This window comes from Cimex lectularius, unplaced genomic scaffold, assembly GCF_000648675.2.
Source record: "Cimex lectularius strain Harlan isolate CLEC.00 unplaced genomic scaffold, Clec_2.1 scaffold99, whole genome shotgun sequence".
In the NCBI taxonomy this organism is placed as follows: Eukaryota; Metazoa; Arthropoda; class Insecta; order Hemiptera; family Cimicidae; genus Cimex; species Cimex lectularius.
This window is the reverse complement of record NW_019392713.1, coordinates 234,514-256,974: the sequence shown is the minus strand read 5'-3', so window position 1 is coordinate 256,974 and position 22,461 is coordinate 234,514. Positions and strand designations below refer to the sequence as shown.

Sequence of the window (22,461 nt, the reverse complement as noted above, 5' to 3'; positions counted from 1 at the left end):
AAACCAGCCTAATTTTTAATCATAAATCCTTATATCTTTAGTGGTCATAATTGACCTTGGTTGAGGTGAAAAATGTAATGATAAATGTATTTATCATTTATATTACAATCACAAATGTTTAATTTAGAAAAAAGCACTTACTTTTAAAAAGTAATACCTCTAGTGTACATACTCTGCCAAAACATAGTTTTAATTGAAATATTGTGTTGAAGAAAGAAATTTTTTTAAAAAGTAGAAATGACGAAATGGAATTTAAGGGAAAGAAAACAAAAGCAGCACTGTAAAAACAACAAATTATTTAGTTTACAATAATAATGTTTTATTTAACTATAAAGAAATACAAAAGAGATCAACATTAATAATAACAATGGATTGAAGTCTATCTGTTGAGTTTTTTCATTCATCCACCATTCTATTTTAAAACAGCGATGGTGTATGAATAAATATCATCCCAATTGTCTCTGTTTAAAACGGCTAAACACTGATCCTGTGACAAAGATCTACCGTTGAAATAAACTAAACAAACTTCCACCAGGATAGGATTTGCCTAAAAAATGAATCACAGTTTTATTGACACAGCAAATAAAGGTAATTAAATTTTGTCTCTAGGGTTGATAATTGAAGTTTATCGTCTCTGTTCTTTATTAAAAAAGTAAGCTTAGCTTTGTTCTAAAATGGCCGATGTAACTGTTTGTGGTACGGATGTAATTTTGCTGCAGATAAATTGGCCAATAATCTTTCCTTTCCTTCAACTTACGTTCTCCAAAGATGTTACAGCGTTAATACAGCTGAAGAAATCAATGGGCATTTCAAGTTTCTGCCAACCAGACCTTAGCCCAACGTCACTCTTTCATGAATAATCAAATTAGCTTTAATTTAATGTTTTGTCAATAAAAGTGGAATGTAATTTAAATGTAAAAAGAAATAAACCTGAAGCATTAGTTTCTAAATAGATTGCATAATTGATGTATTTTAGTTTACAATTATTTTATTAACTGAACACATTTTTTTACCTCTCAGAACATTTAGAATAGTGTCTAGTTTTGACTACTGAAAACGAACATTTACATTTCTCTTACAAGAATAGTTTAACATAATTTAATGGAATGGAAGAGACCTAAAGTAGATTTAACTAAAGTTATATTAATTTTTGTCTAACTTGTATAGAATGTTCACAACACTCACTACCTCATGAAGGCAGACAAATTTATTTATATGCTTACAATTATTTTTATGAAACAACTGCATAGTCGTAGTACTCAACCTACCTACCCTCACAATTGTCAGTACAAGATGATCAATAACGATCAAATTACAAGTTCGTCACCCACAGGCCGCAGAAGCAAATCTCATGGCCTTCTAAACATGCCAAACAAAACATTTTAAGGAAACCAAACTAGTCAAATATAAGAAATAAATATGAAAGAATAATTTAATTTAGACAAAGAAGCAGTTGTATTTTGGCTTAGGAAAAAACCCAGTAATAATGTACCATTTTGAAAAAGGTTCATCATATGTAATATTATGTTTTCTTCTTTCTTTTTATTTTCGGGAAGTGGCAAGGATAATGAATTCAACACTTTTTATATTTCTATGCATTTCAGGCCATTTACCAACTCCCCTCGTCACGTCTTTGAGGAGTTTATAAACAACTCCATTTATATGTAACTCCACTTATTTGTAATATGTTTAAAAACTTCAACAAAAAAAATGTTTCATGAGAGGAGTGAATATTAACAATCATTATGATGGGTTTTAAATTGTACTAAATACTAATTTGGTTAAATATGAATTAGTTTTCATTGGAATAATTCTGTTAGAATAAATACTATAATCTATTAATTTTATATTAAAAAGATCAGGGATGAGAAGACGCTGATGTTGAAAAGAAATGACTCAATTCCTTCGTTGAGGAATTCGTTCCTTTTAAGAAATGTGTACATCTTCATAAGGACTTTTGATATGTTACTAAGTAATGAATGTTGGCAGTCAATCTCCAAATTCATTGAAAGCAGTATTTTAATATTTAATTAGTTGTCAATCTGTTATGTTAAGTAATCGAATTAAGCCAATCTACATATTAAAAAGAATGAAATTTCCATTTAAAAAAGATAAGAGGAAAATATTATCTCACTCAATTTTGTTGATATTGATTTAATGAGGGGTGGGAAGAAAATGGCGACGAGTGAAATACAAATAGGCCTCATAGATGGCAGTCAGTTTGGCATTCAAATTTATTGGTTAATGGATGAAAACATGGTAGAGGGAAACAGAAATAAAATATAAATCAAGTTTATCATTGACAAAACGAAACAAACAGTTTACAATAACGAATTTCAAAGTCATTTGTTTTTGTAATAGCAGATGTACAAAATTAAATGTGTACAATATGGATATGAATTGGCGCCCAAATATAAAAATCAATAAATTTTAACGTTAGTACGGAAAAGCTAGATGGAGGAGGGGTTAGGAGATGTAGGATGAGAGACGGAAAGTACACTTTACAGTTTTCACCTTTGCGGTTTTCAAAAAAGACACGAGCAGTTCACGTGATCCGATACGGATAATTTTCGTACGGAACGTTACGTTAAAGACGAGGGGCTGGAAATTTTCGAGTGGAAGAGAGATGAGAGTGCGGGCGAGTGGGGAAAAGGTATTCGAAAACGCAAGGTTTGGGAGGAAACAAACACTTACAATTCTGAGTCCGTGTGTTAGTTGTTAATCCAAAGGAGGCTGTAAAACGAATGTGAAACGAAGGCGATCGTTGGACAGAGGAAAACGAGAACGAGAACTACTGGCAAGTTACGAGTGTCGAGTGGCGGTCGGAGGAGGGTGGCCATTCGGCAATCGGCTCGGCTCGTGCCCCCCACCCGGCGCTTGTTTGGTTTCAAGGCATTATGGGTACGGAGGAGTATCGGTGACGTCACATAATTAGAGTAAATACAAAGTGGATCTGTTGGCCGCGTGCTATTTCGGCTCTCGGTTTTCCCTCGGATTTCGCTGGGTTGTCGGCCGAGTTTTCCGGCCAAATTTTGCAGGCGGCTCCATTTTCCCGCCCGCCTGCACCCTGTCAAATTTCCAGTGCGAGCCCTTTTCCGTTTTTGAAATATTGGGCTTTTGACGTTTTCCGTTTTTTCCGCTCCCCCCAGTGCTTTCAAAATAATGCCGTTTCAAAAACATCGCGCCCGGCCTTTTTCCCCCAACTGAGCCCGCTTAGAAATAATTGTTCTCGATCAATTTAGTCCGAAAATTTTTTTTCCTAAGTTTAAATTTAAAAAAAAATGGACTACAAATTGGTCGGCTCACCTTGCGGCGAACACGGCCCGTACGTGTTTTACAAGGCGCTCAAATATACCAAAAACGGTCTGAGCAACATTCTTGCCCTAAGCGAATTTTTCTTCGTCCGCCTCTGGACCGACTCGGACCTCATCAGCATCGGCGAGCTACAACTTTTGTGGGAGGACAAGAACAACGATCAGACCCTCGCCAGCCTCAGGCTCTACATCCTGCCGGAAAACACGCCAGACGGACGGACCGACAGTCACGGAGAGGTGAGTTTTTCTGGATCCCCGATTTTTTTTCTGCAGACCCCAGCGGCCGGATTCGGTTCCCGATTTTGAGGAGGGCGGACGACTTTACGTCGAACGACGGCTTTGTTTTTCTTCTCGCCCGCATCGTCCTTCGTATTCGTCTTCTACGGTCAGCCTAATAGACATAACTATTTACTGTCGTGCTTATTTATCTGCAATGCACCAATTTATTGTTTTTACCTATTTATGCCGAAGCCGAAAGTATTCAACGGATTTTCAAAACATTCTCAGGGTTAAAAACTTTTTTTGTTTAGGATGACTGTTCCGATAATTGCAAGAGGTTGCGAGTCGTCGAATTTAGATTTTCGCGGTTGATCCGTCTTTTTGCTTTCCCCAATCGATTTATGTTAAGTTTAAAATTGAACAAAACCACCTACTATTACCTTGTAAAATAATAAATTGCAATTTTCAAATGCATAAATTCAAAAATGGCGCCTGTTCATTTTATATGATTCTAAAATTAAATATGGCAGTTTGAATCCTTGATGGGGCCCCCAATCAATAAATGGCCTTACAAATGTAAACTATTTTTCAATTTGTCGACATAGCAGATTTTTTTAACCCCTTTCAATTTCGCCTTAATTGGTAATTAAGCCAATTATTAATTATTAACGCTCTAAACATTATTTTATGAGTCTCGTTATCGTATTTACGTAAATTTCAAATTTAATTATATTAACATGGTAATATTGTTTGTTTATGACATCTCAGTCGAGTTTTATATTTAAATCTGTCAATTCTGATAAACAGTTGAAGCAGTTGTGTGATTTCTACTTTTGAGAATAATATTTCTTCTTTTAATTTATTTTCATTTGCATTGAACAAGTTGTATCGTAGAACAATTGTCCTCAGGACGGGACACGACGATGTTGACCATTTCATATTATTATCTCAACCAATACCTTACATAAAGATTAATTAATTGAAAGATGTTATTTGGTCAATCGGACCACGAAATCTAATGGATTATTTTTTATTTATTTTTTTTTTTTGTGGAGGTCGTAGAATGTAAGATTTTTGTCGTTGAATTCATTTTCATAAAAGTAAAGGGCTGCTTCTTGACATTTATTGTTAAAGCTAGTTGAATTTGATTTATTTAAGAGGGTTTAATTTATTAATCGTCCAATTCAACTTAGGATATTTCAAAATTTACGACTGCCGAAGAATTTTTGTTTGACTAAATGTTCCAGGACAGTTTAAAAGAATTGAAATAAAAATTGAGAGGGAATTTAAATGTAAAAGTGTATTTACAAGTGGTTGAAACTGGTTTGTTTCCCTTCGGCGGTTTTATGTTTGGGCATGCACGTCCGTGATGCCCTCAATCATATATTTTTTATTTCGTTTAATATAAGATTTATTTATAACTCTTTTATAAAAGGGGGCTTTACATTTAAAGATTTTAAAAAATTATTTTATCAAAATCACGTTCCGATAGTTTCCGCCTAAAAGGTTTTTTTTTTCTTTTTCCCCAAATACGTTTGAACATTTTGAAATATCGGAAAGTTGACTATTGTTTTAATTATTAACCATTGTTTAAAAAAAAAAAATTATATATATATATATATATATATATATGTATATTTTTGGCATAGAATGACTAATTGTACAGTCGAAAAAAAAGTTTGTTTCTAATACGATGGGCAATGTCGGTATAATGCATTATAGTGGGCCTGTTGGATTCATACTAAATGCGGCCGCGAATCAATAACGGTCGTTGTTTTCCTAGTCTATTACAACAGTTAATAAATACGAATAAAAATTCGCTTTTTAGTCGTATTTTTTACGAAAATTATAAACAATAAATTAGAGCATATTCCTTCTTTGAATTTATTTACTAAAATGGCAATAATGGCACTAGCCCATTTTATTTCAATAATTACAAGAAAGACAAAGAACATTTACAAACATGGAAAACATTGAAATATTAAACAATGACAATTATAAAATAAGAAAAATAATAACATACAGTATAATTTAGATATCAACATTTGAATACAAAAATAATATTTGGGATTTGACTAGTAAATTGGTTACATAACTACATTGTACTCGAGTAAGTATTATTAGTAAATTATTTCATGATAACCTGCAATTGATGATTATGTAATTAATTTTTGAAATAACTTTCGCGGCAATTCATACATTTGTATCGCGATATTCCAAGCCGAATCAATAGACTTTAATGTTGTTTAAACGTCGATGTATCGCAATTGAAAACACACGATGATCCCATTTCTGGTTTATCAAAGAAAAAAAAGACACAATTAAAATAAACAAATAAAAAAATTACGAAATAAAACATGAAAAATGCACTACATATTTAACTTAATTCGAAAGTTTTATGTCGGTCGACGTATAATTTTTTATAGAATAATTTTAAATTGTTTAATTTTAAAATGTATTACTAATTTAATTAATTAATTTTAAAAATTGATGATATTGGTTTTCGAATGAAGTCCGTTATTAAATTCAAGTTCCTTTGAACTTAAAGAATCTGTGAAATATGTCGCTCATTGTTTTATACCGGAACTTGTACAAAACAATTGACATTGTTTTTAAAAAACAATTATTGAGTTCAATTATTGTTCATTGTGTCTCACAAAAAGTATTTATAATATTTTTTATAATTATAAAGTATATTTCATCAATTAGTGCAATTGGCATTATTTTGTTTGCATATTTTCTCGCGTTGCAACTATCACAAAGATAATGGGCGATAACGCTATCTCTAAATTAACAACTATATAATTATACATTATTATACATATTACAAAAGTATGTGTCCTTATATCATTATAAACTGCTCAAAAATTAATAGGAATATTGCCAATTTTATTTACTTTCCCTAGCATTTTTATTTTATTTTGATTATAAATTGCATTAAAATTTATTAGAAATTATTCTTTTTTTACTAAAGGAAAATTTAATTTAGGATTTTTTAAAAATAACAAAATAAAAGGTTTTAATTTCATAATTTTTTACTGGAAACAATAATTGTTTTAAACAATTAATACCATGTATAATGTCTTCTGTTAGTTAAAACCGTTGTGAACCTGTTAATATGGTTGTCACTAATTTCATAAGAAATTTCACTCCATAGATATTGCAACGAACTTCCCATCTCAACCCCACCTTTTGAATTTTCCCTCCTTTTTGCCATTTTTCGAGTGGATCGTGGTCACGATAGCTCAAGTGGTAGAGCAGCGGCGTATCTAGCCGAAGATCGTGGGTTCGAATCCCGCTCGTGCCATTGACTTTTTTATCTCAACTAAAAACCTTAATTAATTGTAATATATTAATTGGTCAAGCGGACCACGAAATTAGTGAATCTTGTACTTCATTGATATGGCGGGCACTGTGGAAAGTGTTCCGTCTTGCAGCAATGACAATATTTCTGTACTCCCTAAGCGCCGTAATGCGCTGAAAATCACTACCAGGCCTCCTGTTAGCAGTCTCGGAATCGGGGTAAAGCCTGGGAGACCTCGCTCTGAGAAACCCCAACTGCCTCTGCGATCAACTTGCTGGTGACCTAGATGACTCATTCTCACTCAGTAATATTGTGAACTTCTGGTTAAAGATGATGTCTTTCCATGATTAAAGATCGTACAACTTGATTAAAATGGAAAAAAGGCGAGAAAAGGTGTTTTATTACAAAATGAGTAATCTTCATGTTTACTATTCGTAATTAAACCTGTCATTAAAAGTGAGGATTAACATTTGTTTGCTTTTGGTTTGTATATTCTATTTTGTTTTATCGAACTAATAAGAATATATCGGTTACTTTAACTAAAATAAATAGAGAAAATTACAAATACCCCTATTCATTTTTGAGCAATTTATTTGTGCATTATTTGGTGGTGTTTGTTTGTCTGCGAATGGACGAACTCATGTTGAATCGATCTACACGTCACTTTACTGGGTCCCTGTAATCTCTATTAGTATGTAAACCGACGAGAATAGAACGATCCAGTAAAGTGAAAGGTGTCGCTTTGTTCAACGAATATTTATTTATCTACAGTTATACTAAAAATATATTTATTAACACACACTGTCTAGGTAGATGGACGGATTATTTTTAAATTAATCCATATTGCATTTCGCAGTCATAATTGACCGTATTAACTATTTAAATTAATTATACTTTTAATCTAAAGTCTTGGTTGAGATGAAAAAGCAAGTGTCACGAGCGGGACTCGAACCCACGACGTTAGGCTCAGCACGCCACGCAACTGCACCAACCATTTGAACTATCGCGATTTCGATGTCCGGACACAAACTCCTTATCTCAACCTACCTTTCGCATTCTCCCATTTTTTGTCATATTTTCAAATATCGCGTAATCGGCGACTTATGAAGTTTAATTTTAAACAGTAAAGCTTTTTAAATTGTTAAAACGTAATTTTTCTGAAATTTTTGAACGTGGCTGTTGAGTACAGATGAAGAAATATAATATAAAGATAAAAAATAAAGCGTATTCCAAAGTGCGTTATTTCTCATTAAACTATATTAATATTTGCTTGATTAAAAAATATAATCCAATTTTTATTTAAATTATTACATATTTAAAATTAATCTGGTAAAACGAAAATTCTCAGGACAAACCGGAAAAATACGAGTAGGCTTTTAAAACTGGAATCTTCACATCTTCATTCACACATTGTTCACATTCACATACATCTTCAAAAATATGAATGTCAAGTAAGCAATGATAAGTGAATTTTGATTGAGAATACTGTGAATAAAGCCAGCTGATGAAGGATCCCTCCATGAAGTCCAATCTGTGTTTGAACAAGGTTTTCCACCGAGCGAGCTTGGCGAGTCAATTTAAAGTTCAACAGAACATATTAATAATGCGACGAATTATAAAACCATACGTTTTTCATTTCCCGTTGTAAAGTCTATTTCTTATTCATTATATTGGAAATGAAATATTTTTCATTCTAGAAAAGGCGGTTCCTTTTGTGCTCGTAGAATCTGTTATTTGTACATTTTTCATGAGACTTAATACATTAGAGCAACAAACAGGCAATACTAGCCGTCCCGAAAACACGGCCTTCGCCCTCCACCCCCGTTTTCAACCCCCCTCCAATTCTTTTTTCCACACGAAATAAAACCAGATTTCGCCTTGGATCTCTGCCTGATAATTAATCGGATTCTCATCATTTTTTTAATTTATTTCTTTATGTTTTGTATTGTAGGCTAAAGCAAAAGGTTCCATTATAGGTCGTCAGAGAAATTATTCTCATTTTTTTTTTATGACAGGCACCGCAACCCCTGTCAAAACCGCCCCAAATCCTTCCATCCTGGTTTATTACCGGCAGTAAAATTATTGCAAACCTTACAACTGTTTAGACGGGAAAATAGTGTTCCGTTTTGCTCTTCCGTTTATTCACGTCTTACCGAATTTGAAATTATTTGGGCAAGCTGCTACTACACAATGTTTGCTTGGCAACCGTTAGATCGATTGTAAAGTTGTTAAGTCAACAAGATATTGTTTTACAAGAAAGGTACATACGAGCGTATGGCGTGTTTTTAGTGTCCTCTTTAAAAATAAATTTCACAAACAAGATGTGCCAAGCCCCCCTTGTTTCTATTAAAAAAATGTAAAAATAAAAAAGTACAGTCTTACTGCGAACACGTCTTCTATTCAATGTTTTCATTTTAGAAGTTGTAAATTCGTACTTACAATTGCGTGTCGAAGGAACGATGGATGTTAAAGATTGTTTATTTTGTCTTATCATAGATCGTAATCGTTCAACTAACAATCTCAGCACGTTTCATTCCCAATCTTGGGCGTGGTAGCTGGTAACTACATTTTTAATTTTTAGGTCGGCATTCAATTATTAAGATTCAATATTATTTTTTAAAAAGATCTAGTCGTATTTTTGGGAAGGGGCAATAAAATCCAAGATAAAATTGGATTTATAACTGGACTTACGGTACAGAACACTCCAAAATCGATTGGGGGGGGGGGCTCTCTCGTCTCTCTTGCCTCAACTGTACTTTTTATACTTCCTTTTTACACATTTATAACTTTCTACTGATCTCTCAAAAAACCATTATCGGCTTTTTTACCTTGGCATTATATTTATTTTTTTATATTCGTATGATCCATCAAATCGCCTTATTGGCAATTAAAATAATTGTATTGGGTTGTCCGGAAAATAATGCAGGATTTTAAGTTTTCATTAAAAAAAATCTATATAAAATATTCTGTTTACGTTTACAGGATTACTCATTTGTNTGGGAAATTATTTTGATTAAAGAACATTGCTTTAAAGTAACTAGTTTCTTTTTTTTTGTTTAATACCAAAATCCTGCATTATTTTCCGGACAACCCAATAGTATTACTGATTTTTTTAAAATTAATTTAATAAATTTATTTTTACAAACGGAATTAGCAATCCTCATTTTGACATATGTTAGCGTACATATAGAAATTTTGCGTTATTTTGCTTTGTGTGTGTATAAGTCGAAAATTTTTACATGGTCCGACATATTTTTTATACACATTAGAGTGAGATATTACAGTTTGCGCTCAATGTTTGCTGTTCATACCTACTAAATGAGCTATTTATTAAGAGCACCTCCCTAAATTTTTACGATTCTATGGCCCAACTTGTAGTTAACGGTACTAGTTGCGTTGATACTGGCAAGTTGGTATCCATCAGCAAGACGGTTGTAAAATAGCCTGGACCCCCCCCCCCCTCCAACAATCCTTCTTACTGTCCTACTGAACTAGACACAACGAGATCTTACATACGAGTTTAGTTCAAACGAGGTTTATTATTTTAAACTGTGTGACCCGTTATTTTGACTACTGTTCCGTTTTAAACGATATTTTGTATGATGATACGAGACAATCAGTCCTCGTATTTGTTTGGTACATTAAGACATGTATTTTCATTATGTATTTTCGCAGTTTGGTCGAAGTGATTTTACAAATTAAACAATATTTCGAATTGTAATATTAGACAGAAATTAAACGATAAATGTGCGAATAAAGGGTTATTTTAAATACCGTAAGTCAGAGAGATTAGTTAATCGGTAGTGCATTTTTAGATTTCGACAAACGTGAGATGGCAGTCGGAAAATAAATAAGGTCAAATAATAAAGGTTACTACAACTTCGACCCCGTTGGTGTACACACTTGGTTAACCACGCGGAGAGAATTACGTCCACCATGTTTTAGCGTAGACACCTATTGAATTTTCAAATAATTCGAAGTTCAAATTATAAAATAGTGATTTCTTCTTATTATTATGCGTGAACGATTCGAAAACGCACCGCTGAAGATGCCAGAACCGTAAACAAACAAACTCACTTTTCCGGGCAAAATAGTTTTAATTTTAACCGATTTGATGGAAATGAAATGAATTATATTTAAAAAACATTTTTCCTGTATTGCCATGTTAATGATATAAATTTTACGTTGATATTCAGGCACAGGAATTACGTTAGTTATATGTCGGAACGTGTATGCATTACTTTAAAATACTTCAAAAATTAATAAGCAAAATATACAAACAAAAAGTGTGAAATTGTTATATTTAGAGAAATTTCAATAATATACTATAAAACAAGATAAGAAATAACCTTTTGTAGGCATAGATACGTGGAAAAAACAAATGAAAACAGCACTTGCCAACATGGCACCATGTGAAATAACGCCATATGGCACGTTTGTTTTTACATTGAAATACGAAAGGAAGATATCGATTTGTGTAATTTTATCACCGCACTTCCTTCAAACATTATTATCTTTATTGAATTTTGACAGTTTTACGTCTAAAGATTTATGCCAAAATCTAGCGCCCTAGAGAAGGGGGTTTCGCGTCGTGTCACGCGCTCCAGTCGCGCCCCAATATGCTGCGCCTTCCCAATTCGGGCATTGCTTACATTTCTTATAAACTTTCAACTGAAAGTCTCGTAGAAACTGATTTTATGGATTTTCCTTGTTTGACATGTCCCTACCTTTGTGTGAGGTCTGTGAAGACGATCGAGCTACAGGTTACATCAGTTCACCGACCTCACCACAATACTTCGAAATCAAGAGCTTACCGTTGTTTTGAATAGCCTAAAGTAAAAGTCGTAACTTTCTACTCGATATTGCAATTTCAGTTTTAGTTTTGATTTACTTAATAATTAATTAAATAATAATTAATTTGAATATGACATTAAACCTGCGCATTATGGATCGTATGTGTTCTGACATTTTTAAACTCGTTTCCTGTGTTTATTAAATACACATTTTTAAAAATCCTTTCATACGCATGTAAGATTGTCAGATTGGATATGTCAAGTCATTTAAGTCATTTAGTCATTACGATTCCACTTGTAAGTAAATTACCCCTCCTTTTTGTCGTCAGAAATTTTAAAATCACGCTGTTAAGACAAGCAGAAGAATGCGTTCATGGTCAAACACATAATGTGTGATATCGATAAACAGGATGATTTAATCGATAAGATAAAGTAATGGATAGAATTGTATCTACATAATTTTTTTCACTTAACCAAGACAAAGTACTAAAAATAACTAAATATTTCTGTATTAAAATATACCGTTTCATTACAAATTTGTTTACTTTTATACATTTTACGTGATTTTTATTTTCATTATTTATCGTAATCAAATAGGCAAAATTTAAGCTTATAATAAGTATTTCACTGGTTTAGCTTTTTTTCTTTTCTTTATATATTTTTTTAAATTTCCATATTGTTTTTTATAATACCAACAACAGACGGTTTTAATACATGCTTGTATCTACTTCCAAAAAAAATTTTAGTACTCTTTTTTATCTTTTTTGTAAATAAAGGTATCTATCTGTCAATTTAATGTGTAAACCGCCTACTACAACATTGTATGTAATAGATTTAGCCCGAATCGAAAGTAAAAATCAAATTAAGTAAGTAAACAACCAAATATTAATAAAATAGTACCACTAAGTTGGTAACATAACTGCACTCCATTAAAATGTTTATAAACTTTCTAAACGTGCTCCTAAAAAAATTATTAAATAATCTAATGTCACGGATTAAAATATTTTTATTAAATAATTAAAATAATACGATTTTAGTAAATGGCCTCAGTAAATCTTAGTTTATAATCGCCCACAAACATTTAATTATGCATTCTCGGAGCCACCTTATAAATAAATTAGATACAGATCTGAATTTCAGATTGACTTTTTGTTTGTTTCCCAGTCTTATAAAATATATGTTTTTGAAATCTGGCTCAGGGCTTTAGGGATTTTTAAATGTATGTAGTGTTTGTGGGCCTGTGTTGTATTTATGTTAATTTATTGGAATGAATGTAATTTATTAGCGTGAAAGGAAGGTACTTTAATTACTTAAACCCGCCAGAGGAATATCGTCGAGTATTCTGTGGAAGTGAATGTGATCAGACTTCTTTGTTTGTATCGCGTATTGCGTTTAAGTAAATTTATTGGAATGAAATTTATTAGCGTGAAAGGAAGGGGTTACTTAAACCCGTCAGAGGAATACTACTCTGGGGGAGGTGAATGTGACCAGATTTCATGTATTGTGTTTATGTAGTTGACAACCTGAAGTACAAATGAGAAGCTCTCGTTTTAGGATATCGACATAGTATTTATATAAAAGCAGAGTTGATAACAGATCGAGACTCTCAAATATCAGGTTGAAAAATACGCATGAAAGCCATAAAAAGAAGTAAAAACTCTCAGAAGGCCGACGATGACTTAAGCTACCAACATCATTATTATTATTATAGCTGGCATCGTATAAAATAATATAAATGTTACAAAAACAACGTTTCTTTCTTCGACAAATTTGCGTACAGTACTTTTGTAAATTACTTTATCATACATAATGGACATACCGTATTTTTAACAGCTCTGTCAATCATATGAAATATTCCAGTCATTTTTGTTGGTTAAATCTAAATTGGTCTAAATCTGAATGGTTGAGAAAAAAGATAGTTCCATCGGATAACAATCTTTAATTAGTCTGTCGTGCGTGCTCATTGCGTATCCTCAGCAGTCGTAAGAAATTGACACAAGTTTTATTTTTCCCTAACATTTGACAATTTATGTAATGATTTGTGTCATATGAACAAAATAAAACATATTTAGTTTATAATTATATTCATAAAATGATTAGACTAAAATTTGACCATAAATGTCTCCCTGTACATCCAGGAGACTTGGTGTTGTGGGGACGATATTTGTTCATGTGACAGCATATCCATGGCGGACGCACACCATGTGATATTGGTGTGCCCCACAACCATAGGGGACACTATACGCTGTTCTCATTTACAGGGGAATACAACTATCTACTAGGATATCTCTAATTATCCGGGAAATAGACGAAATAATGAAGGCGTTATACAACATAATAATCACATATTATGTACAAATGTAATGATATATCATAAAGACTGTAAGAGTCGATATGAAAGGCTTGAGCCCCCTGGTACGTACGATCGCTGGTGGCTCTGGTCAAGTCCAAGACATGGATAATGTTTAAGTACAAGACCAGAAGAAAAAGAAAAAAAAGTCAAAACAGCCTTGGAGGGCAGCACCCAGAAATCGATTAATGTAAGTTAAAAAAAAAAAAAAACTATGTTAGTATGTTTTTGGTTGGCTTCATCTGTGTAATAAGAAAATAATAAAAAATTATATTTCATTAAATATATATTTTATATATATAGAAAATGCTCATAATCTGCCCGCAAGGGCAACTGTGTCATTAGCAAATAGTACCTATGGTCGTCCAGGTATACTGACAAAGCCCGAAGCTTATATCAGAATTAATGTTCGGCCTCTTCATGATTACTATCATTTCCGAAAACGTGTCCCTGGAATAGAAGAGAAAGGTCGGAGCCGTACTTTTCTATCCTGCCCCCTGCCTTTCCCGCTGATGGCTCGTCCTTCTAAACTCGTTTCATCCCGTGCAGGGGTGACGTTCTCCGGGTCGGTTTTATTGTCAAACTTACCCCAGACGAAGACCGTTCTCTTTGTATTATTTTTTTTTCTTCCTGTTAATTATCTTAGGATCTCCCTCTTTGAAAATCCAATAAAAGTACAATAAAAAGTGAACTTTATTGCTATTTATGAATATAAATGATGAAGATTTGAATAATACCTTGTCTTTGCCCGCCTCGTACATTGTTATCATCTTACTGGTTTACAAAAATACCTTGTTCCACAAATTAGAAGACTGTCTAATGGGAGATAATCATAATAAATTATAATGAATTAGGTCTACTATATCAACCTGATACTCAATTAGCTTGTTATAAATAAAAATAACGGTTCAGGAGGAATTAGCCAAAAATTTAAAAGAAAACTACTGTTTTATTTTCTTTATTGAATATTTCATGTTATTTGGATTGTATGTACGTGTATACATGTACACTTGTACAGAGTCGAACCTATCACCTCTTGCAGATCACAGGCAACTCCAGCCATTGTCATTTACAATAAATTAGCGGCAAGCTCGGGTATCGCCCACATCGGGTGTTGGCAGTCGGGGGTTCAGACCTAAGCCTTAACCAGCCCGCGAGGTTGGCTCAGTTGCTGACAACAGCTAGGTCAATTGTGCACCCAACGCATGCTGTTGTTAAATCCAAACTGATTCATACTCTCAATCATTCTTTAACACATTCTTTCCTATTTACATACCATTCACTCAATTAAGGTGGAGTAATCGATATTCCTCCATCGCACTTTGCACCTATTGTATAACTAACCTAATTGAGGGTCGATGTTCATGTTAGCCTTCTTACACTTCACCTTCACGCCTATAAATACATGTATTCACAAAACACACTAGGGGACCAAAAACCCCACATCAATTCTATATCGAATAAAACAACCCCGTTTTCCTCCAAAAATTGGAACAGGGGGACCCAAATTCGCTGTGGTGCCCGAGCGTAATTCTTATAGTGAGCGGCATTCCTACTTGCTCCCTACATGGAGCCGATGAATGACATCCTTCAAGTATGAGGTTCATATTATTGGTTTTCAATGAAAAGATTTAGTCATTTAATTGATGAAATCTGATTGACTCCCGTTGACAATAGGCACGGCAAAAATAATCATTATACTTAATCGAAAAATGTTGTGAATATTGGGTTGGTGCAAAATGAATGCGGGCTTTGAAAAATCTAATTTATGGATTACAATCATTATTTTTAACTGTTATCTAACTTTGCATGAATGCATTTTTTTGCGTGAGTGTCGAAGTTTGCATAGGTCTGGCTGTGACGGAATATGGAATACTCACAGGCCTATTTGTAGTATGATGTGAGGTCATTGGCATTTCGTTAGTTCTATACTTCTGTACTATACTTAGTAGTGGCCTGTCCAGAATGAAAGTATTTATTAGCGTGAGTGGTGATGCGTGAAAGGACGTGGCTGTCGAGGAATATCGAGTACTCCACAGGCTCGTCAAACAATTTAGGATAGTTTAGTGTATGTGTGGAATTTGTAAATACCGTTTGAATGTATTTATTAGTGTGAAAGAAAGGAGGCCGAAGATCACGATAATCTTCCGACCTCCTATTTAGTTCTAGTATTAGTTTAGTAAATTAAAATAAATGTGAATTATGAAAATTTGTATAAATATAATACGTATATTATATTTACGTATTTTAACTTATTTAACAAAAAACAATCTGTTTTTTATTATTTCTTAATTTTTTTTAAATTTTTTTATTTTACGAGGGTTCGCAACAGCAGGTTATATCAATCCTCGGGGTGCCGGTGTTTTTGAAAAAAGTCCATTTGTAAGTATGTCGGGTTCAAATGTAGGTCCGCTGGATTCGAACCCGGGACCTTTACCTTACAGTGATGAGCGCCGTGTCAACGCCTAAACCGTTGCGGCCACTGACGCCCCCAAAACAAACTATTATCTTTTTTACAAAACATTTTAGTTGATATTGAATTTTATAAGAGTGAGGACCTGCGAAATGAAATGTGTCCAAACTAGATTGTCGTTAAATTTATTTGTTCGAATTTAAAGTTGGGCGAAGTGCTGCCCAAATCGCGCGTAACATCAATACTGTTTGGGGGAGGGAAGCATTACCATGCACGGTGCAGCGATGGTTTCATATAATTCAACATAATATATTATAATCATATATATTTATGTCATATAATATAATATAAAATATTCATTATAAATTAAATTAAATATATTTTATAATATATAATATTTTACTTAACAAAAATACACGAACTTCTTTTAAAAATAGGATTCGCCGAGTCTCGGTAATTTTGTACAGTCTACCCAGAATCATATAAAAGCAGGATTTTATAGATAAGGGCGATGCCAGCAGCTACCATCTGCTGAAGTTGAGGAGTGTTCGCCCCCTACAGGAGAGAGAAAAAATGTATAAAAACAAACATGTGCATGCTGGAGAAAGCCCTTGCTGTTTCAGCTTTGTAATCATAGATAAAATAATGACAGCTTTTAACATGTACTAGCTTGATCTGGAGATTATAAATGCTGAATCGAATTGTGCGCGAATGACCATTTAACACGAACTAAACTACACAAGCCATAAATTGACATTCTCAAACAAACAAAACCATGTGACTGATTAAATATAATTTCTAATGTGTGGTGTTTAGTGACCTTTAGACAATAATTATTCGGAGATCGTGATATGCGGTCTGATGTGACGTAAATTTTAGAAAAACATTTTCTTTATTGTGCCAACGTTTCGATCTTTATTCACATCATCTTTCAGGCCTGGGATTTATAAACATTGTTTCAATTTTACAAATACATGTAGGATGTGAAAAAATGAATTTATACAACACGAGAAATTTTAGATGGCTCCAGGCTCTGAAGATGATCTCAATAAAGATCGAAACGTGGCACGATAAAGAAAACGTTTTTCTAAAACCTACGCCACACCAGACCGCATCTCACGACCTCCGAATAATTATAATTTCTAAGTTGACTATGAATGTTTAACAGAACCAAGAGGGTACGAAAAGGCCGAATTTTGACTAATTTACTTTTATTATTTATTTTTTTAATAAAATTTAAATTTGTGATTGGCCGTTTACGATGATTTGTTTGGTAATTATACACTTTATATTTGTGATTACCGGACAATCGGCAATACTATAAAAACGATTCTATACATTTCTTTCTTTCCGAAATTAGAAGTAATAATTACGAAAACATTATTTTTTTGTTATTACATAATATATATTTTAAAAACATGGGAAAACGACAACATTAAGGATTGATTCAATTCGCATTGATGTTTTGAGCGGATTTGGTCTTTTAAGTGAGTAGTATAACACAACCCCTCAACAGTCAAAGAGACCCTCTACTATTGCCAATTGTTTTCCCGAGACTTTAAAATCTAAAAGGGATCCCTTCCTCGTGGCTTATTATACTTTCTTAATTTTTTTTTCTTTTTTTTAATAAAAAGTCATACAGTTTCTGAAAAAAAATGTAATGTAGGAAATTATACAAAGCAGGCCGGTTGATAAAGCATCAGAAATAATACATCACCATTAATTTAGATGACCCCACATGATAAAATTATATCTTCCGCTTAACTTATCACTTTACCACGTAATGTATTCAAAAATGTTTAAGCTACTTTTATTTCACCTGCTACTGTTATTATGTATATCTGAGAAACTTTATTTATTATTATTATTATTAATTACTATAGATAATTAAAAAATAACTATATTAATTACTATTCTTATTGAAAACTTCTAAGTTGACTTGGGTAATGTGAAATTCCGAGGTAACAAGTCTAATTTAATAACATTAATTAACTAATTTAATTTATAATATAACAACCAATTTGTAGTATTTAGTGACAGTTAATTAACGATTATTTATTATAATGTGAAATATAAACAAAGTAGATATGATAATATAACGTTTTGGAATGTTATGATAAAAGTAAGGAATATTTGTATTTAAAAGGCAAATAAAATTTAGTTTAATTACGAAATATCCTTACAAACTAAACAGGAAAAAAATTGCCGCAAGATTTTGAATTAGTTAATTTTAATTTTCAAATGCAATTAATTAGGTGGAGGTTGAGATAAATGTATATTGCCTTGTATTAAAGCCATGCGGCCCCTTCTTGGATCGATCCACCCCCAGATCCACCCCCTGTGTTCGCAACTTGCGAAGGGTGGATTGCTGCATTCTTTTTGAAATAAAAATAATCTATTTCCTAGGTTATTTGACGTCAAAATATAAATTTAATACATAGCTTTTAGTATGTACTAAATGTATATAGTAGTGAATCTGAACATGTATAAATATGTTTATTTATTAAAATATATTTGTATATACAATTACTTTCATAGAAGGTCGGCTGTCTTTTATTGGAAAAAGTAGCCTTTTCATCTTTGGTTCAGCTATCACTTTCAAATAGACCTACTTTATAAATTTTACTTAAAATAAAGACGTGTTTTATGTTAAAAAATACAAGTGTGCTTTTTGCAATTGAAAATTTATTTGTTTTTATTTTTATTTATTTAACGGTAAATTATAGAGACTGTGTTTTTGCAGTAAAAGCCATAAGAAAAATAAATTGTTTTCAAGGCTAGGGGCTAGGGCTACTTTCTCCTCCTCGTTTCACCTATCGAACTCTCATAAAAATAAATCGTTTTACACGGATTTATTTTTGTATCACAATTCCGGTCACCTGAAAAAGAAAAGTACATATTTGGATTACATTACATTGTGACCTTATTGATTTTTTTATAAAATTATAAATTTATAATGAGAGAAAAAATAAAATAACTTCACAAAAAAAGTTTAATTTATCAAAATGTTTCAAGAAAATAATTAATCATATAAAATAAAAAGAAAATGACTTACAATTTGATGTAAGGTAAAATCTCAAGTAACCTTTTGAGCCCTTTCAACTAAAATACTCAAAATAAAATCGTTCTGAATATTTATACATTGAATATTTTCAAATAGTCAATCAAACACCTTCCAAAACCTTTTGTCTTTAAAATTTAAATATTTTCTACTCATTACAATTAATTACAGTTAAACAAACGATCTATTCAAAGCCCGAGCAAAATGGCGACTGATGATCCTGCCAATCACTCCCCTCTTTCTTAAAGTCTCCAGCTGTCCCATCCACAACGAATCGGATTTGGAGGTTTTCTTATTCGTTTGAAAATTTGGAACTTTTTACTTGTGATGGCCCACCATCACAACATTTCTTATAAATATATAATTGTGACTTTAAAAAAAAATTAAATATGTACGAGATTTTGCAGCGTGTTTTGATTTTCCTATCGAATAAACTATTAAACTGTCTCGTATTGTTATTTTTATTATACGTATTTATAATTGTTACTTGCTGAAGAGCAAATAAGAGGGTCTAGAAGGGAAAAGGTTAGGTTATAGTTAGTTGCTCTTAGCTATACCAGTATCATACTCAGAAACCTTTTAAGGGGGGGGGGGTGAGACCACGTAGGTTCCCGTGTGTCGAGTGCTTGCTTACACAGCGTGGTCAGCTTATATTAAAAAAAATCGGTGTCTGTATATATAAAGTGGAGTAGTATGCCGTCAACCTCATAGTTTTATCTCAATCTGTTCAAAAGTTTCTTTACATAAAACCTGACTTTTCTCCTCTCTAACGTAACTTTTACCAACTTTGACCCAATTTTTATGTTTAGCATCGAATTTGTTTTAGTTTAGTCAGCACATAAAACGTTGAAGTTTTTTAGCTGGTTTGATATTATTAAAAATTGTTTAATGCTATGGTTTAAAGAAGTTGACCCAAAATTACCATTTTGCAAATTCCATGATGTTTGTGCAATTATTTTGTAAGTAGACTGGCAATTTTTAAAACAAAAGTGGACTAATCTAAAAGCAAATTCAGCACTAAATAAAAAAATGGTGGGAAAAGTTACGTTAGAGTGGAGAAAAGTCAACGTATTTATCTTAAAAGATGGTAAGTTTTGAACTGATTAAGATAAAAGCATGACGTTTACGGCATATTTGTTAACTTCAGATGTACTGTCACAGAAAAAATTTCAACATGACGAGGTGAACAACCTATATAACAAATTATAAAGCACTAAATATATGAAGAAAGAAATACGGCATGCGGAATGACTTAGGAGGGACCATGAGGCACGGCAGCAGACACAAATGGCTGTATCCATATCTCAGGTCCATAAATATTTTTAATTGTATATAGATTTTCGTGCCTTCTGTGGGCGATGTGGGTTGTTTATTAGAACGAATACATTTATTTGGGTGAATGGAGGGGTTTATCTCCTGTTACCTCGAGAAATATCTAGTACTCATTGTAGAGTGAATGTTACCAGTTCTTGTTTTTATCTTGTGTCTGTGCTCCTGCTCCTATGTATGTGTGTTATTTTATCCTCTATTGATGTCGCCCTGAGATACAGAGGCTGGCAATATGAACAAGAAAAGAGAGAATTGGTTACTTGTATATTATAAAACATCATAACTTGGCTGGAGGAACAGTACAAGAAATTAATCAATTCAAAACGCGGGAAACATAAGCTAATAAAACAAAGCTAATAAAGAGAGGGCTAGGGGTGACCAAATTTGTCCGCCCAAAAACTAAAAAAAGGTTAACTGTTGAATAAGGGCATGTCGACATTTTGTTGCGAAATGTTTCGCCTCGTGGAAATGGTTAGAGAGTAACTACTCTCGCGTTTAGTTGCGCGATAGATTTTTTCGCGCATTGGAAACCCAGCTTTCGCTGGAAATCAAATTGAGAATTGAGAATGCAGAAGTTATAGGCTGAGCTTATGGCTATGTACAATAACTAAGGGAAAAAGCTGTTTTGCATAAACAAAACATCCCAGTTGTGCAAGCAAAGGGCCACTCATCGATTCAGTTGAATTAAATGAGGTGTTGAATACATAAGTATCATTGATCAATCCTAACTGTGACAATATCATTGCATACCGGTTTTTCGTCTAAGTTTCGACAAATGTCCTTTGCCGTACATAAGTTTTTGTATGGGGTCTTGGCAATATGTTGTTAATTGTGAAATTGAATCGCTTATTGAACCAGAAATTCAATTTTTATTTTGCGAAAGAGGACTTTTTAAGCGATAAATCTATAGTTAGTAAAAGTAATAATAAATGTGTGAGGTATTTAATGACCGTTAATTAATGATTATTTACAGTGAGATGCGGTCTGGTGTGATGTAGGTTTAGAAAAACATTTTCTTTATCGTGCCGTTTTTATCTTTATTCTGGTCATCTTCAGGGCTCTTGGCTGGTATTAACATTTTTTAAATTATACAAATACGTGTAAGATGAGAATATGAATTTATGCAATGATGTCCACGATATAGAAATTTTAACTTTAATCATATCATTAATCATCAATGTCAGATTTTGAAAGATTGATTTGAATCCTTCAAAATCTGACATTGATGATTGATGATATGATTAAAGTTAAAATTGCTATATCGTGGACATCATTGCATAAATTCATGTTCTCGCGGTAGCCGAGTGGTTAAGGCGTCAAACTCTCGGCTAGTAGATCCCGCGGTCGTGGGTTCGATCCCCACTGTCGCCTCTGCACTTTTTCTGACGCCTAAGGACGCCTGTGGCCACAATTGAAAGAAATTGACACGGCACTCATCAATGGAAGGGGCAGTATCAGGTCTCGGCGACCCTGAATTTGGTCCCAACCCCCTTGAATTTCTTCGATGGAAGAACACCGGGGAACAACGGGGGCTCAAGTTCACATTTGTGTTGCGAGCCCCCCCCCAAAAAAAAAAAAAATATGGAGCCAGGGATAAAGTACAATAAGCTGTACAGCTTCAGTCAGGGAACTCCTCCAGTCCCTGGTATCCATTGTTACAAAAAAAAAAAAAAAAAAA

General features: G+C 33.0%; 1 protein-coding gene and 1 long non-coding RNA gene across 3 annotated transcripts in view; one reads left to right on the top strand and one right to left on the bottom strand.

Annotated features, from left to right (window-relative positions):
- Positions 1-297: 297 nt before the first annotated feature.
- On the bottom strand, positions 298-2,840 carry LOC106673063. Its single transcript, XR_001341342.2, has 2 exons — positions 2,695-2,840; positions 298-547 (listed from the first exon to the last, which is right to left on the bottom strand). It is a non-coding gene; the product is annotated as an uncharacterized LOC106673063 (long non-coding RNA).
- A 106-nt stretch (positions 2,841-2,946) lies between these two features.
- LOC106673060 (AT-rich interactive domain-containing protein 5B-like) overlaps positions 2,947-22,461 on the top strand; it is a 57,225-nt gene continuing 37,710 nt past the window's right edge. For both annotated transcript variants that reach the window (XM_014404990.2, XM_014404989.2), the window contains exon 1: positions 2,947-3,551. In XM_014404990.2, the coding sequence (XP_014260476.1) occupies positions 3,282-3,551 (270 nt within the window). In that variant the 5' untranslated portion in view covers positions 2,947-3,281. The remainder of the gene's footprint in view (positions 3,552-22,461) is intronic.